This window comes from Ranitomeya variabilis, chromosome 6 (genome assembly GCF_051348905.1).
Source record: "Ranitomeya variabilis isolate aRanVar5 chromosome 6, aRanVar5.hap1, whole genome shotgun sequence".
Classification (NCBI taxonomy): Eukaryota; Metazoa; Chordata; class Amphibia; order Anura; family Dendrobatidae; genus Ranitomeya; species Ranitomeya variabilis.
The window spans coordinates 274,907,308-274,925,343 of NC_135237.1; the positions used below are offsets into that span (position 1 = coordinate 274,907,308).

At 46.7% G+C, this 18,036-nt stretch overlaps 1 protein-coding gene across 1 annotated transcript in view; it reads left to right on the forward strand.

Moving 5' to 3' along the window:
• LOC143782325 (dynein axonemal heavy chain 5-like) overlaps window positions 1–1,394 on the forward strand; it is a 610,263-nt gene extending 608,869 nt beyond the window's left edge. Inside the window, exon 77 of the mRNA XM_077269680.1 lies at window positions 659–1,394. Within this exon, the coding sequence (XP_077125795.1) occupies window positions 659–877 (219 nt within the window). The 3' untranslated portion in view covers window positions 878–1,394. The remainder of the gene's footprint in view (window positions 1–658) is intronic.
• The last annotated feature ends 16,642 nt before the right edge of the window (window positions 1,395–18,036 follow it).

Here is an 18,036-nt window from a genome sequence, read left to right on the forward strand (position 1 = left end):
ATGCCATCAATATATTATGGTATATAAAATACCACATAAAGCCAGTTATGTCAGCAAAGCTTGTCCATTACCTATGAGCCATACATAACACATAGGCATGTTAACTGCAGTCTTCATATATATAATGAACATCAACTGATTACAGAATTGTACCTTTACCGATTCAATCAGTGCAGTATTTCGGCAGACTATGCCAATTATAGTCATGTGGACATGAACTGTAATCGACCACTAATGAGTAAACTGGCAATGGAGTAGCCTACTCCTTGTGCTGCTGACAGTTCACTCTGCCATCTTATCATTTCAACCCAGCTGCTGCAGATCCTCTTTGAGAAAAATGTGTACCCCCTATGTCAACCCACTTGTACAGTATATAGCCGCAGAATACTCATACTGTAGCTTTCGGGATGGTGTAGATTTATGATATATGGAAACTAGCGCAGAAAAAACAAAAGGTACCAGAAATAATTAGGAATAACTGAAAATTCACATCTGAATGATTTGCATAATATTAGACTGGAAATTTCAAAGCTATAATTGTTAATATTGTCTCTGCCATCTGGCTTGTAATGTAAATGTGCACCTATAAGGATTATAATATATTATTTTCCCATTTATTATTCTGCTTAGGTTTAATAGCTGTTCCTTTTATTTCCAGGTCCTCTTTACCAATCTGCCTGTTGTTCACGTCTATGCAATAAGTACCACTGGCCCTTTGGATCCTAAGAAACAGCTGAGTAGTCTGTACTCCTGCCCAGTGTACAAGAAGCCACGTAGGACGGACCTGACATATGTCTTCTCCCTGTACCTAAGAACCGTGTTTGTGCCAGACCACTGGACAATGAGAGGTGTCGCCCTTCTTTGTGACAACAAATAAATAGATTGGCTTCCATGACTTTCATGGATGGTTAGGAGCAAAGATTCTGAAGATCTCAAAATTCCACTGTTATCACTTACACTTTTACAGGTTATTACTGTTATTATTAACACTATCATTACTTACAATATTGCTATTTTGAGCACATCTATGCTGAAATCACATATATATGGCACATTTTACACATTATGAATGTCCCTGCACTATAGCACTTCTAAAAAAATCATATTTGTCATCATCAATCTACCATCATATCATAAGACAAGCAGATTGTTAACCTTACACCAAATGAAGATTTATTCTGCATGCATGTCTTCGTGTTTTTTTTAATTTTTAATCTGTGTCTTCTAAAACGTAACAGAAAATTATGTATGGATTTGTTCATTATTCTACATATATTTCATAATAATTTAGCATTGTTTAATTATTTTCAGAAAATATAGTTCTTAATCTTGGACTTGTGTACAATGCAATGTATACATTTGATATGATATTCAATAAATATTGGTTATATGAACACCAAGTGATACAGATCCTCTTTATACAGTGAGTCCGTACACGGTAAAAGATCAAAGCTCTTATGCCAGAAAAGTGATGTGAAAGCTTTGAAAAGGCACAACATCTTTTCAAAACACAGAGTTGCGCAAACATTTTTGGGACAGGATAGGGCCGATACTATGGCCCCCATTGAATTTATCAAATCTGCTGGTGTTTTCCATGCCAGAAATGATACTTCAGTATGGACTGGAGTAGCATTTCTGGCACTGTGCACTGAGGCACATGAGACTTATTAGAGTCACCGTATTAATTAAGTGGGATGTGCTTCTTAATAGATTTGGTGGCGTGTACTCTGTCAAGACTGGCATATCGCGAACTTGTGCTACCCTTGTCTTGATGAATCGGCCCCCTAGTTGTTTTAATATTGTACTAATAATATAATGCAAGAGGTGTCTCTGCACATTTAGATTCATTCAATTCATCTCTTTGAGTAGGGCGAGTCTGTAGTATTTCCAGGTAATTGATACCATTAGTATCACAACAAAGCTGTCGGGTGACTCGGGACTAGGGGCTCCTTCCCTGTCCCTAACACCAGGGGGCGCCCTAACTTGTCCTGCTCCCCGGGATATTTCAGATGGCAAAGACGCCGGGGCCTCCGCCTTGCCTTATCTCCTAAGTTAGCCCTCTGTCTGTTCTCTTCCCCCACCCACGGAAGAGGGGGCGCTACTGTGCACCGTAGTACATTGACCCGACAAACAAGGCAACACAGACAAGGGTTAACCGAAAACTCCAGGCATACAAAATATTCACTCATATATAACAGAGGAATGCACCGGTGTGTGAAGGTAGGGGAATAAACCATAACAGAGAAGGATACGGAATTACCACACATACAAACCAAGCATCTGTCATTAATAACCCCTTCAAGTCTCCTTCTCATAAGTACTCCTTTCCCTCTGTTAGCCATGCAGCAAATGCTAGCTCTGACAAGGACTAGTAACAGAGCCCAGATTATAAATGGAAAAGGAATGGCTAACCGAGCATGGCTGTGAGCACATGGATTTCCAACATTGCCATTTAACCCATGTTCTGCCAAAATAAATAAACACATTTAAAATGAAGGAGAAGTGCTTCTTCTCAACGCTGAAGTAGGAGCAAACAGACGCTGCAGTCTTCTGGCTCCACACTGTCACAGTAACCCCGTGAGAGTACACCCTCTTCTACGACCTCCGGAACCTCAGGACCAGACTTATCAGGGTGTGCCACGTGAATAGCCAGGACCAGTCTGGCCACATGAACATCAGATGCTGGTACTCACATCCTCTCCCCCTCCAATGTACCAGATACTGAAACGACCGACGAACAAGACGACAAACTGCACCCCCCCATTTAGAAACAATATACCATGTAATCTAATTATTTCCCTGACGAAAACTTGTGCCAAGGATTTGGCATTCGGTAAAGCTAGTAATGCGATGAAATGAAACATTTTACAATTACAGTATTCCCCATTGACACCAGTAGATCGATGATAAAATCGACCAACAAATTAGTCCAATGTCTGCTGGGAATCTCCAATGGTTGAAAAGCCCCCGGACGAGTATGAGAGGTCATAGAACGAGCGCAGATACTGCAGGCGGCTACACACTCCTGGACATCCTGATAAGCACCTAGTCACCAAAACTGCTGAGTAAGCAGATGAGCGGTGGCTTTATTACCAGGATATCTGGCCAATACTGAATAGTGATATTCGCTGAGGACTCTAAGAACAGAGATTTACCGGAGCAAACAGTTTACCAAGTGGACAGGCAGCAGGAGCATAGAGACACCATGACGACCCCTCTTTGAAGAATAGGTACTGGTTCACACTTATTTCCTCCCCCAGAAAAGCAAGGGTATAAGGCATCTGCCTTAATGTTTTTGTTCCCCTGCCTGTAAGTGACTAAAAAGTTAAACCTGGTAAAAAACAATGCCCATCTTGCCTGTCGAGATGTTAGATATTTCATCGATTCCAAGTATACCAGATTCTTATGATCCGTGACTGACATCACTGGGTGAACCGCTCCCTCCAAAAAATAACGCCACTCCTCAAAAGCCCATTTGATATCTAAGAGTTCCCTATTACCAATGTCATAATTTTTCTCAGCCAGTGACAGTTTTTTTAGAAAAAAAAAAGCACATGGTTGCCATTTACCAGGAGACACACCCTGCGACAATACAGCCCCCACTCCCACCTCAGATGCATCAACCTCAACTATAAAAGGCCGAGAGACATCAGAATGAATAACAATCGGAGCAGAAGAAAAACACCTTTACAACGTATCAAATGCCTCCCTGGCAGGACTGGACCACTTGGAGAAGTCCGTCCCCTTTCTGGTCATATCCGTGAGGGGTTTGGCTACTACCAAAAGTTTTTTATGAACTTATGGTAGTACTTGGTGAAACCTAAAAATCTTTGTAACGCCTTCAAATCCTCCGGACGATCCCAATCCTATACCGCCTGGACTTTTGCTGGATCCATGTGAAAACCGGTGGAAGACAACACATATCCTAAGAATGGGATCTCCTCAATCGAGAACATACACTTCTCAAGTTTGTTATATAATCTATTGTCTTGGAGTATATGTAAGACCTGGACCCGTAGAAGCGCTATCCACACGAAACGGCCTTCGTCCTCTCCTCACTCTCCGTACCCTCACGCTCACCTGCCGCTTCCAAGCGAATGTCTGTAACCGGAGTATGGTAAATAAAAGACATTGATTTTATTGCAAACTGGGTGAGTGCCTCATCTTTTTTCTTTATTACCAATGGACACTCTCTTGGCTGTTTTGTGCTGTGCACCTTTTCCCTGTGGCAACTAGCAGCCATTAGGGTTGAGCGACTTATACTTTTTCAGGATCGAATCGGGTTTCGCGAAACCCGACTTTGTCAAAAGTCGGGTCGGGTGAAATCGGCCGATTATTGCGAAAAGTCGGGGATCCGACCGAAGCACGAAATCCAATGCAAGTCAATGGAGAATCAAAGTCGGCAGTGAGTGGAGGACAGGAAAACACCAACAGAGCCCATTTTAATGCCAAAAACATCAATTCTTGTTACTTAAGCTTGTCAGTGTTAATTTACCTTATAATAATAGTTAGCCATTGAAAATTTGGGGGTCATTTGGCAACAGTTGTGGGGGGAGTAGGGCTGGCTCAAGTTTTTCGTGGGCCCAGGAAACGCGGACTACGTCACGGCGGTGGAGCAGGGAGAGGTAAGTATTTCAACTTTGCAAGTGCTGTGATCCTGAGCAAGCAGGGGGGCACACTCGTTCGCATTGCCACTGGCACAGGGCCCCTCAAAGTACGGCATTGTGATTGACACTTTTGCGTACTATGAGGGGCCCTGTGCCAGTGACGTCGCCAACGAGTATGCCCCCCCTGTTGTGAATTCTGTTGTGGGTTCTGCTCTTGGGCTCCCTCCGGTGGTTATAAGTGGTAGTGCTGCTGTTTGTCCTTCACAGCAGTCATCAGGTGCTTCCACTTTGGACGGGGCTATTTAGTCTGGCTTCACCCTTTAGTGAGTGCCAGTTGTCCATTGTTTTTCTGGAGGATTCACATCTCTGCTTGGTTTCTCCTGCTGAATTGTCCAAATCATCAAAGATAAGTCCTGGCCTTGTTTTTGCAGTCCACATGCGGTGGACTTTATAGTTCAGTGAATTGCTATGTTTTTTCTTGTCCAGCTTTGTCTGTGTAAAGATTTATTCAGCCAAGTTGGAAGCTCTGGAGTCGCAGAGTTACCCTCCATGCCTTTAGTTAGGTGTGGAGATTTTTGTATTCTCTGTGGTGGATTTTTGTAGTATTTTAATACTGACCGCACAGTACTCTGTCCTGTCTTTTCTTTCTAGGTAGCGTGGCCTCCTTTGCTAAATTCTGTTTTCAGTCTGCGTTTGTAATTTCCCTCTCCTCTCACAGTCAATATTTGTGGGGGGCTGTCTTTCCTTTGGGGATTTTCTCTGAGGCAAGATAGTTTTCCTGTTTCTTTCTTTAGGGGTAATTAGTCCTCCGGCTGTGACGAGGTGTCGAGGGATTGACAGGAACATCCCACGGCTACTTATAGTTGCGGTGTTAAGTTTAGGGTCTGCGGTCAGTATAGAGGCCACCTACTCCAGAGCTCGTCCATGCTGCTCCTAGGCCACCAGATCATAACAGTACAACTGGCCAACAATGAGTTAACCGCATCTCAAAAGAAGGGAAAGAAAGTGCTGAGCCATTTTTTTTCTGTACTCTGTTGTGTTTTTTTTTTTTCCCTCTTCACCTCTGGGTGGCTCAAGAGTTAGGCGCTGACATGGATGTTCAGGGACTTGCTTCTCGGGTGGATCAACTTGCTGCTAGAGTACAGGGTATTTCTAATTATATCGTGCAGACTCCTGTTTTAGAGCCTAGAATTCCTACCCCCGATCTGTTTTTTGGGGACAGGTCCAAATTTTTGAGCTTTAAAAATAACTGTAAACTGTTTTTTGCTCTGAAGCCCCGTTCCTCTGGTGATCCCATCCAGCAGGTAAAAATTGTCATTTCTCTGTTGCGTGGCGACCCGCAGGATTGGGCATTTTCCCTGGAATCTGGGAATCCGGCCTTGCTTAATGTAGACACCTTTTTTCAGGCGCTTGGGTTATTGTATGATGAACCTAATTCTGTGGATCATGCTGAGAAAACCTTGTTGGCCCTGTGTCAGGGTCAAGAAGCGGCAGAATCATATTGCCAGAAATGTAGAAAATGGTCTGTGCTTACTAAGTGGAATGAGGATGCTTTGGCGGCAATTTTCAGAAAGGGTCTTTCTGAATCTGTTAAAGATGTTATGGTGGGCTTCCCCACGCCTGCAGGTCTGAGTGATTCTATGTCTCTGGCCATTCAAATTGATCGGCGCTTGCGTGAGCGCAAAGTTGTGCACACTATGGCATTGTCTTCCGAGCGGAGTCCTGAGCCAATGCAGTGTGATAGGATTGTGTCTAGAGCTGAACGCCAAGGATTCAGACGTCAGAATAGGTTGTGCTTTTACTGCGGCGATTCTGCTCATGTTATTTCTGATTGCCGTAAGCGTGCCAAGAGAATCGCTAATTCCGTTACCATCAGTACTGTACAACCTAAATTTCTGTTATCTGTGACCCTGATCTGCTCATTATCGTCATTCTCTGTCATGGCATTTGAGGATTCAGGCGCCGCTTTAAATTTGATGGACTTAGAATTTGCCAGACGTTGTGGTTTTCCCTTACAGCCTTTGCGGAGTCCTATCCCTTTGAGGGGTATTGATGCTACACCATTAGCTAAAAATAAACCTCAGTTGTGGACACAGTTAACCATGTGCATGGCGCCAGCCCATCAGGAAGATTGTCGTTTCCTGGTGTTGCATAATTTGCATGATGCTATTGTGCTGGGGTTTCCATGGTTACAGGTACATAATCCGGTGTTGGATTGGAAATCTATGTCTGTGACTAGTTGGGGTTGTCAGGGGGTTCATGATGACGTTCCTCTGATGTCAATTTCCTCCTCCCCCTCTTCTGAAATTCCTGAGTTTCTGTCAGAGTTCCAGGATGTTTTCGTTGAGCCCAAGTCCAGTTCCCTTCCACCGCATAGGGACTGTGATTGTGCTATTGACTTGATTCCAGGCTGTAAGTTTCCTAAGGTCCGACTTTTCAACCTGTCTGTGCCTGAACATGCCGCCATGCGGAGCTATGTAAAGGAGTCTTTGGAGAAGGGGCATATTCGGCCATCTTCTTCTCCATTGGGAGCAGTTTTTTTTTTTGTTGCCAAGAAGGATGGCTCCTTGAGACCCTGTATTGATTATCGCCTCTTGAATAAGATCACGGTCAAAGTCCAATAACTTTGCCTTTGCTTTCTGATTTGTTTGCCAGGATTAAGGGGGCTAGTTGGTTTACTAAGATTGACCTTCGAGGGGCATATAATCTTGTTCATATTAAGCAGGGTGACGAATGGAAAACTGCGTTTAATACGCCCGAGGGCCATTTTGAATATCTTATGATGCCATTCGGACTCTCTAATGCTCCATTTGTGTTTCAGTCCTTCATGCATGATATTTTTCGGAATTATCTTGATAAATTCATGATTGTATATTTGGATGATATTTTGATTTTTTCAGATGATTGGGAGTCTCATGTGAAACAAGTCAGGATGGTATTTCAGGTCCTTCGTGATAATGCCTTGTTTGTGAAGGGGTCTAAGTGCCTCTTTGGAGTACAGAAGGTTTCTTTTTTGGGCTTCATTTTTTCTCCATCATCTATAGAAATGGATCCGGTTAAGGTTCAGGCCATTCATGATTGGATCCAGCCCACATCCGTGAAGAGCCTTCAGAAATTTTTGGGCTTTGCTAATTTTTATCGCCGTTTCATTGCCAACTTCTCCAGTGTGGTTAACAGGTTGCAGCAGATTTGGGCTCATGTTGTGGACAATTTGGTGTTGTCTCAGGAGGAGGCTCAGTGTTTTGCCAACCGTCGTCGGCGTGTGGGTTCCCGGCTTCGGGTTGGGGATTTGGTCTGGTTGTCTTCTCGTCATGTTCCTATGAAGGTTTCTTCCCCGAAGTTCAAGCCTCGGTTTATTGGTCCTTATAGGATTTCTGAGATTATCAATCCAGTGTCTTTTCGTTTGGCCCTTCCAGCCTCTTTTTCCATCCATAATGTTTTTCATAGATCTTTGTTGCGGAAATATGTGGTGCCCGTGGTTCCCTCTGTTGATCCTCCTGCCCCGGTGTTGATTGATGGGGAGTTGGAGTATGTTGTGGAGAAGATCTTGGATTCTCGTTTTTCAAGACGGAGGCTTCAGTATCTTGTCAAGTGGAAGGGTTATGGCCAGGAGGATAATTCTTGGGTTGTTGCCTCCGATGTTCATGCTGACAATTTGGTTCGTGCCTTCCATTTGGCTCGTCCGGATCGGCCTGGGGGCTCTGGTGAGGGTTCGGTGACCCCTCCTCAAGGGGGGGTACTGTTGTGAATTCTGTTGTGGGTTCTGCTCTTGGGCTTCCTCCGGTGGTTATAAGTGGTAGTGCTGCTGTTTGTCCTTCACAGCAGTCATCAGGTGCTTCCACTTTGGACGGGGCTATTTAGTCTGGCTTCACCCTTTAGTGAGTGCCAGTTGTCCATTGTTTTTCTGGAGGATTCACATCTCTGCTTGGTTTCTCCTGCTGGATTGTCCAAATCATCAAAGATAAGTCCTGGCCTTGTTTTTGCAGTCCACATGCGGTGGACTTTATAGTTCAGTGAATTGCTATGTTTTTTCTTGTCCAGCTTTGTCTGTGTAAAGATTTATTCAGCCAAGTTGGAAGCTCTGGAGTCGCAGAGTTACCCTCCATGCCTTTAGTTAGGTGTGGAGATTTTTGTATTCTCTGTGGTGGATTTTTGTAGTATTTTAATACTGACCGCACAGTACTCTGTCCTGTCTTTTCTTTCTAGGTAGCGTGGCCTCCTTTGCTAAATTCTGTTTTCAGTCTGCGTTTGTAATTTCCCTCTCCTCTCACAGTCAATATTTGTGGGGGGCTGTCTTTCCTTTGGGGATTTTCTCTGAGGCAAGATAGTTTTCCTGTTTCTTTCTTTAGGGGTAATTAGTCCTCCGGCTGTGACGAGGTGTCGAGGGAGTGACAGGAACATCCCATGGCTACTTATAGTTGCGGTGTTAAGTTCAGGGTCTGCGGTCAGTATAGAAGCCACCTACTCCAGAGCTCGTCCATGCTGCTCCTAGGCCACCAGATCATAACACCCCCCCACCTGTTGAAGGAACCTGCACTTTCATCTGCACCTTCCTCTTTGTCCCCATGTAAGGTGGTATAGTATGCGGGAAGGGGAACCAGACTTTCTGCAGGGTCAGATACTGGCTATGTAGAGTGCAAGGGGAATGTAGTGGTCTGGGTCAATGTACCGGCAGACTCATCTAGCAGTGGCTGGGCAATGGGCAGGATGAGGAGGAAACACAGATATAGGCCCAAAGAATAAAGTAGGCTAAATGCAGTTCAAAATTGGTAACAGGAGTAAACAGGCAGCACTGCTTTGTTCAGTGGAGAACAGCAAGGAGCGGCAGACACCGTTAGTAGGCCCAACGAAACCAGTAGGCCAAATGCAGTTTTAAAATTCCTATAGGCCGAAAGCCTGAAGATTGAAGCTCATGATAAAAACACAGAAGAATACCAAGGAGCGGCAGACACTGTTAGTAGGCCCAACTAACTAGTAGGCCAAATGCACTTTAATATGTGATATCGGCTGCAAATTGAGGCTCTGCTTTGTGCAGTGAAGGACAGCTGTATTGTGTGGCGCAGACAGACACAGGTAGTAGGCCTAAATTTAAAAAGTTGGCTCAATGCAGTTTAAAATTGGTTACAGGGGTACACAGGCGGCAGAGTGTTGTTAAGCGGAGGATGATTGTCAGGACTGGAGTGGCCCAGACAGACTTAGTAGGCCTAAAATAAAAAAGTTGGCTCAATGCAGTTTAAAATGGGTAACAGGGGTACACAGGCAGCACTGGTTTGGTCAGCAGAGGACGATTGCTAGGAGTGGCGCAGACAGACTTACTAGGCCTAAAATTAAAAATAGGCTCAATGCAGTTCAAAATGGGTAACGGGTACACAGGCAGCATTGTTTTGGTCAGCGGAGGACGATTAGTAGGAGTGGCACAGACAGACTTACTAGGCCTAAAATAAAAAAGTTGGCTCAATGCAGTTTAAAATGGGTAACAGGGGTACACAGGCAGCACTGGTTTGGTCAGCGGAGGACGATTGCTAGGAGTGGCGCAGACAGACTTACTAGGCCTAAAATAAAAAATAGGCTCAATGCAGTTCAAAATGGGTAACGGGTACACAGGCAGCATTGTTTTGGTCAGCGGAGGACGATTAGTAGGAGTGGCGCAGACAGACTTACTAGGCCTAAAATAAAAAAGTTGGCTCAATGCAGTTCTAAACTGGTAACAGAAGTAAACTGGTGGCACTGCTTTGTTCGGTGGAGGACAACTGGAATAAGTGGCTGACACAGTACGTTGGCCTAAATAGTAAAGCGGGCTAAATGTCTGCAAAAAAAATGTTCGTAAATAAACAGGTGGCAAAGCAACGTACAGGGGTGGGTTCCTCTGCTGAGTACCAGACAGTGGTAGTTCGCGCACAGTATTCACAGGTCAAAATGGAGGGCATGGTCCCTGTATATATTTACTATCATCTCTCAATTTGTATTGGCAGTGCCATTGAAGGATTTAACAGCACCGACGAAATAGCGGTGGAGCACTGTTTGAGCTGGGGGGGGAACACTCTCTCATGGGCGGCGGTACTGGCCCAGGGCCCCTCATATTACGACGGTGTGTCTGACGTTGGGTGTGCACCCCCACCACCAGAGACACTTAATTGTACGATGAGGGACCCTGTGCCAGTGCCGTCGGCCAAAAGTGGGCACACCCACCTGTCCAGGCAAACGGCACTTGCACGGGTGCTTGCGCCAAGTGGTGACCACGGGCCCATGGGGGGAGTCAGCCCATTTAGGGAGGTGTTAAAAATGGCCTATGGTGGACATTCAGCAGCAGCAAATGGAGGAATTGGAGCAGTCAGTAAGAGGAGTCCAAAAGCAAGACCTTTTTAAAGGAAAACTACGTGTCAGCAGGGGAAGGTGGGGCAAAAGATTGTGAAATCCATGATTGGTTCATTTTAATGAAGGTTAGATCATCAACATTTTGGGTAGCCAGACGTGTCCTTTTTTCGGTCAGTATTGAACCAGCAGCACTGAAGACTCTTTCTGATAGCACACTGGCAGCAGGGCAAGCGAGCTCCTGCAATGCATATTCTGCCAATTCAGGCCAGGTGTCTAGTTTAGATGCCCAGTAATCAAAGGGGAATGACCTGTGAGGGAGAACATCGATAAGGGAGGAAAAGTAGTTTGTAACCATACTGGACAAATGCTGTCTCCTGACACTTTGAATCAATGCAGCAGTCCCTGTCGTGTCAGCGGTCATTGAAAAATCACTCCACAACCTTGTCATAAAACCCCTCTGTCCAACGCCACTTCGGATTTCTGCACCGCTAGCAACTCTGCCATGTTGCCCCCTACGGCTCGTGTGAGAACCAGCACCGCCGCTGTGTGCTGGGAATGCCAGAACCAAACAGTCTACAAGAGTTGCTTGTTTGGTAGCCAATATTTGCTCTAGGTTCTCATGTGGCATGATATTTTGCAATTTCCCTTTGTAGCGTGGATCCATTAGGCAGGCCAACCAGTAATCGTCATCGGTCATCATTTTGACAATGCGGGGGTCCCTTTTTAGGATACGCAAGGCATACTCAGCCATGTGGGCCAATGTTCCAGGTGTCAATTCACTGCTTCTGCTGGGTTGAGGAGCACTTTCTTGCAAATCTACATCACAAGTAGTGTTGAGCATTCCGATACCGCAAGTATCGGGTATCGGCCGATACTTAGCGGTATCGGAATTCCGATACCGAGATCCGATACTTGCCGCGTATCGGATACCGGAATCGGAAGTTCCCAGGATTCAAACTGCACAAATTTGCACGAAATCAGCCAATGAGAATGATTCCAAGTGTGGACATATCCTGTTCAGCATGGAGGGCATGAAACTACTGGCAAGGCTGTGATTGGCTGCTGAAATGATGTCATGATGCAGTTTAAAAGTCGTTGGCGCCATTTTACGCTCACTCTGCTGTGAATTCAGTTAGTGACAGGACGCTGTTTGCTGACTGAGGGCCAGTTTAGAGATAGCGATTTGCTTCTTTGTGCTTTTCCAAGGCTAATTTAGCAACCGCTGTGTTCACCTACTAATCACCTTGCTTTTGCCTTGTAGCGCTGTTTTCACAGCGATCTGCAAGGTCTGTGTGTGTGTGTGTGTGAGTGCAGCCCAATCTCTAGTCTGAGTGCAGCCATAGGCCATCCATAGCTGGTTGTATTCAGTTCAGGGAGGGTGGTTCATTGCCTCATACTGTTCTTTTTTTTTTTTTTTTTCAAGTAGTAGTCTGCTGCTCATTTTTTCAAAAAAATCCTATTAGTGTCTTTCCACCCGTCTCCAGCTAACTTGTGGAAAAACACTACATAGGATAACGTAGAGGAGGGTTTTTGGGCCTTGCAGCGCCGTTTACGGCTGTCTGCACGGTCTCCGTGTGACTGCAGCTCGCCCTGTAGTCTGTGAGCAGCCATAGCCTGGTTGTCTCCAGCTCAGGGTTCTTCACTGCGTCATACCGTAAAAACAATTTTCCTTTTGTTTTAAGTAGTGCAGGCTGCTGCACATTTTTTCAAAAAATTCCTATTAGTGTCTTTCCACCCGTCTCCAGCTAACTTGTGGAAAAACACTACATAGGATAACGTAGAGGAGGGTTTTTGGGCCTTGCAGCGCCGTTTACGGCTGTCTGCACGGTCTCCGTGTGACTGCAGCTCGCCCTGTAGTCTGTTAGCAGCCATAGCCTGGTTGTCTCCAGCTCAGGGTTCTTCACTGCGTCATACCGTAAAAACAATTTTCCTTTTGTTTTAAGTAGTGCAGGCTGCTGCACATTTTTTCAAAAAATTCCTATTAGTGTCTTTCCACCCGTCTCCAGCTAACTTGTGGAAAAACACTACATAGGATAACGTAGAGGAGGGTTTTTGGGCCTTGCAGCGCCGTTTACGGCTGTCTGCACGGTCTCCGTGTGACTGCAGCTCGCCCTGTAGTCTGTGAGCAGCCATAGCCTGGTTGTCTCCAGCTCAGGGTTCTTCACTGCGTCATACCGTAAAATCAATTTTCCTTTTGTTTTAAGTAGTGCAGGTTGCTGCACATTTTTTCAAAAAATTCCTATTAGTGTCTTTCCACCTGTCTCCAGCTAACTTGTGGAAAAACACTACATAGGATAACGTAGAGGAGGGTTTTTGGGCCTTGCAGCGCCGTTTACGGCTGTCTGCACGGTCTCCGTGTGACTGCAGCTCTCTCTGTTGTCAGTTCAGCCCCAAAAAAATAAATAAATAATAAAGTTCACCAAACACACCAGTGACACCACTTTACATTTGTGTAGGCCACATTAGTTCATATTAAAGTCTAGTCCACACTTTAGAAAATTAGTGTTTCTTATACCTGTTAAGAGTTGTTCAGGAATAAGCACACAAAGCCGTTAGTACTTTTCTGCTTATCTTTATCAGTCAACCAAGATGAAGAAGGCAGTGAGTAAGGCACGTGGGCGTGGGCGCGGAGCAGGGAGAGGACGTGGGGATTCTGTGCCTGCTGCGGGCACCGGTGACTCATCAGCACCCACTTTCACCAGGGAACAGTCCTTCATGCGCAGCTTTGTCGCAGAGCGCCGTACACCGCTGCTGCGTGAAGAACAAATTGAAGCCGTTGTCGGATGGATGGCAGCTAATGCATCAACTTCAATTAGTGCCACATCCTCTCAGACACAGAGCACTGGAGAGCAGCCATCTGTCTCTTCACCACCTGCCAAATTGCCCAGGCAGACAGAGATCCCAGGACAGGAGCCGTCTCTACTTCTGTTCTCTGAATCTCTTGGCTTGGAAACAGGGGGCCAGCCAAGCAGCATTGGAGAAATGGAAGAAGAGGCAGGGTGCAGTGATGCCCAACCGCTTTTTCTCTCTTCCTCTGAAGAGGCGGGTGGGCCAGTGCCTCCGGTCACCACATCACAGGACGCATCCGCTGATGACACTCAGGTGCCACTTTCTGGTGCGTGCTCTGCTGCTGAGACTACCCAGGAGGAGCAGTTGGGGGCAGAGGGTAGTGTAGATGATGAGGTCCTTGACCCATCTTGGCATGAGGGACAGGAAGGTGGTGGGAGCAGCTCTGAGGAAGAGATTCCCCGTACGGCCCAAAGAGGGAGAGGGAGGGGGAAGACTGCGGATTCTGCAGCCTCCGCTTTGGCACCCGTTAGGAGCATGTCTCTTCCAAAAGCCAAAAAGGGCGCTCCCAAGACTTGCAGTGCCTGGTCCTTTTTTGACACAGTTGCAGATGACATTTGCTATGTCAAATGCAAGGTGTGTCATCACAAAGTCAAAAGAGGTCGAAATGTCAGCAACCTCAATACCTCCAACATGTGGAAACATGTGCGCACCAGGCACGCGGCGGAGTTAGAAAAACACACTGAAGAGCTAGGCCAACCAACAGCGGCAGCTACCACCTCTTCAGCTCGTGTTGCCTCTTCCTCCAGCTCACACGCAGCTGGTTCGGCTTCCTCCCAGGATCGCCGTGGAAGAACCTCTTGCCCTGTTGTCCAGAGACCCGCTGTAATTCCACCCGCAGCACCACTTTCCCAGTCATCCACACACTCCCAGCCCAGTGTACAGCCATCGGTAGTACAGGCATGGGAGAAAAGGCGGCCTTTCTCGTCAAACCACCCACGAGCACAGGCTCTGACTGCAGGCGTTGCCAAACTTCTGTCACCGGAAATGCTGTCATTCAGGCTGGTGGAGACTGACAGCTTCCGTGACTTGATGTCATTGGCAGTCCCACAGTACAATGTGCCCAGCCGCTTTTACTTCAGCAGGCAAGCCGTCCCTGCCCTGCACAAGCATGTGGAGGGACACATAAAACACGCGCTACTGAATGCCGTCAGTAGCAAGGTCCACCTCACCACCGATGCGTGGACCAGTCAACATGGACAGGGGCGATACCTTTCCCTCACTGCCCATTGGGTTAATGTCGTTGAGCCGGGTACAGATCGTGCGAGTGGCGCAGGACGTGTCCTGCCCACTCCAAGGATTGCAGGAATCCATTCTGTACGCATTGACTCCTCCTCTTACACCAGTTCCTCAGAATCATCGCTGCAGGAGCCGCCACAGTCCACCTCCACATGGACCCGTGATGAACGTTTACCTGTTACGACCAACATGAGCACAGCCATGGCCAAACGTCAACAGGCCGTCTTGAAATTAATTTCTTTGGGGAATCGAAGCCACACAGCGCAGGAGCTCTGGAATGCCATCAAGCAGGAGAGCGATGTGTGGTTTGTGCCAGCGAATCTCCAGCCAGGCATGGTAGTGTGTGATAATGGCTGAAATCTGGTGGCAGCTCTGGGCCTCGGCAACCTCACTCACATCCCATGTCTGGTACATGTGCTCAATTTGGTCGTGCAGAGTTTTTTGAGGGACTATCCGGATCTTGATGCACTGCTGCACAAGGTCCGCCTAGAGTGTGCTCACTTGCGGCGTTCCAGCACGGCAAAAGCGCGCATTGCGGCTCTGCAGCGCCGACACCACCTGCCAGAACATCGCATCATATGTGACCTACCTACCAGGTGGAATTCCACGTTACATATGTTGGAGCGGTTGTGTGAGCAGCAGCAAGCTGTAATGGAGTACCAGCTGCATCAGGCGCAAAGAAGTCCCACTCCGCGCCGTTCAGACTTCACAACCACAGAGTGGGCCACTATGAATGACGTCTGCCAGATTTTGCGTCCCTTCGATTATTCCACGCGGATGGCGAGTGCAGATGATGCACTAGTCAGCATGACTGTCCCCCTTATCTGCCTGCTTGAAAAATCACTGCAAGCGCTAAGGGATGATGTTGTGGAAGAGGTGGAGGATGAGGATTCACCATTTCCATCTTCTGGACAGTCAGCACCACGTGGTTCCTCACAAATGCGTAGGCAGGGGACAGTTTGTGAGGAGGATGAGGAGGAGTCAATGGAGGAGGAAGACATCCGTCCAGAGGAGGGAGTTACACAATTGTCCAGTACTCAGTGTGTACAGCGAGGGTGGGGTGATGACGAGCGGGCAGAGATCACGCCTCCAGCAGGGGACAGCGTTTCTTGGTCAGTTGGCAGTCTGCAGCACATGGTGGATTACATGCTGCAGTGCCTGAGAAACGACTGCCGCATCGCCCACATTCTCAACATGTCTGATTATTGGGTGTTCACCCTCCTCGATCCTCGCTACTGGGACAACGTAGAAAGCCTCATCACTAGTGTTGAGCATTCCGATACCGCAAGTATCGGGTATCGGCCGATACTAGCGGTATCGGAATTCCGATACCGGGATTCCGATACTTGGCGCGTATCGGATACCGGAATCGGAAGTTCAATGATTCAAAATTCAGAAATTCAGCCAATGAGAAAGATTCCAAGTGTGGGCACATCCTGTTTAGCATGGAGGGCATGAAACTACTGGCAAGGCTGTGATTGGCTGCTGAAATGATGTCATGATGCAGTTTAAAAGTCGCTGGCGCCATTTTGCGATCACTCTGCTGTGAATTCAGTTAGTGACAGGACGCTGTTTGCTGACTGAGGGACAGTTTAGAGATAGCGATTTGCTTCTTTGTGCTTTCCAAAGGCTAATTTAGCAACCGCTGTGTTCACCTACTATTCACCTTCCTTTTGCCTTGTAGCGCTGTTTTCACAGCGATCTGCAAGGTCTCTCTGTGTGTGTGTGTGAGTGCAGCCCACTCTCTAGTCTGAGTGCAGCCACATAGGCCATCCATAGCTGGTTGTATTCAGTTCAGGGAGGGTGGTTCATTGCCTCATACTGTCCTTTTTTTTTTTTTTTTTGAAGTAGTGCAGGCTGCTGCACATTTTTTCCAAAAATTCCTATTAGTGTCTTTCCACCCGTCTCCAGCTAATTTGTGGAAAAACACTACATAGGATAAAGTAGAGGAGGGTTTTTGGGCCTTGCAGCGCCGTTTACGGCTGTCTGCACGGTCTCCGTGTGACTGCAGCTCGCCCTGTAATCTGTGAGCAGCTATAGCCTGGTTGTCTCCAGCTCAGGGTTTTTCACTGCGTCATACCGCCAAATCAATTTTCTTTTTTTTCAAAGTAGTGTAGTCTGCTGCTAATTTATTTTAAAAAATCCTATTAGTGTCTTTCCACCCGTCTCCAGCTAATTTGTGGAAAAACACTACATAGGATAAAGTAGAGGAGGGTTTTTGGGCCTTGCAGCGCCGTTTACGGCTGTCTGCACGGTCTCCGTGTGACTGCAGCTCGCCCTGTAGTCTGTGAGCAGCCGTAGCCTGGTTGTCTGCAGCTCAGGGTTTTTCACTGCGTCATACCGCCAAATCAATTTTCTTTTTTTTCAAAGTAGTGTAGTCTGCTGCTAATTTATTTTAAAAAATCCTATTAGTGTCTTTCCACCCGTCTCCAGCTAATTTGTGGAAAAACACTACATAGGATAAAGTAGAGGAGGGTTTTTGGGCCTTGCAGCGCCGTTTACGGCTGTCTGCACGGTCTCCGTGTGATTGCAGCTCTATCCGTTGTCAGTTCATCCCCAAAAAAATAAATAAATAATAAAGTTCACCAAACACACCAGTTACACCACTTTACATTTGTGTAGGCCACATTAGCTCATATTCAAGTCTAGTCCACACTTTAGAAAATTAGTGTGTCTTATACCTGTTAGGAGGAGTTGCTCAGGAATAAGCACACAAAGCCGTTAGTACTTTTCTGCTTATCTTTATCAGTCAACCAAGATGAAGAAGGCAGTGAGTAAGGCACGTGGGCGTGGGCGTGGGCGCGGAGCAGGGAGGGGACGTGGGGATTCTGTGCCTGCTGCGGGCACCGGTGAGTCATCAGCACCCACTTTCACAAGGGAACAGTCGTTCATGCGCAGCTTTGTCGCCGAGCGCCGTACACCGCTGCTGCGTGAAGACCAAATTGAAGCCGTTGTGGGATGGATGGCAGCTAATGCATCAACTTCCATTAGTGCCACATCCTCTCAGACACAGAGCACTGGAGAGCAG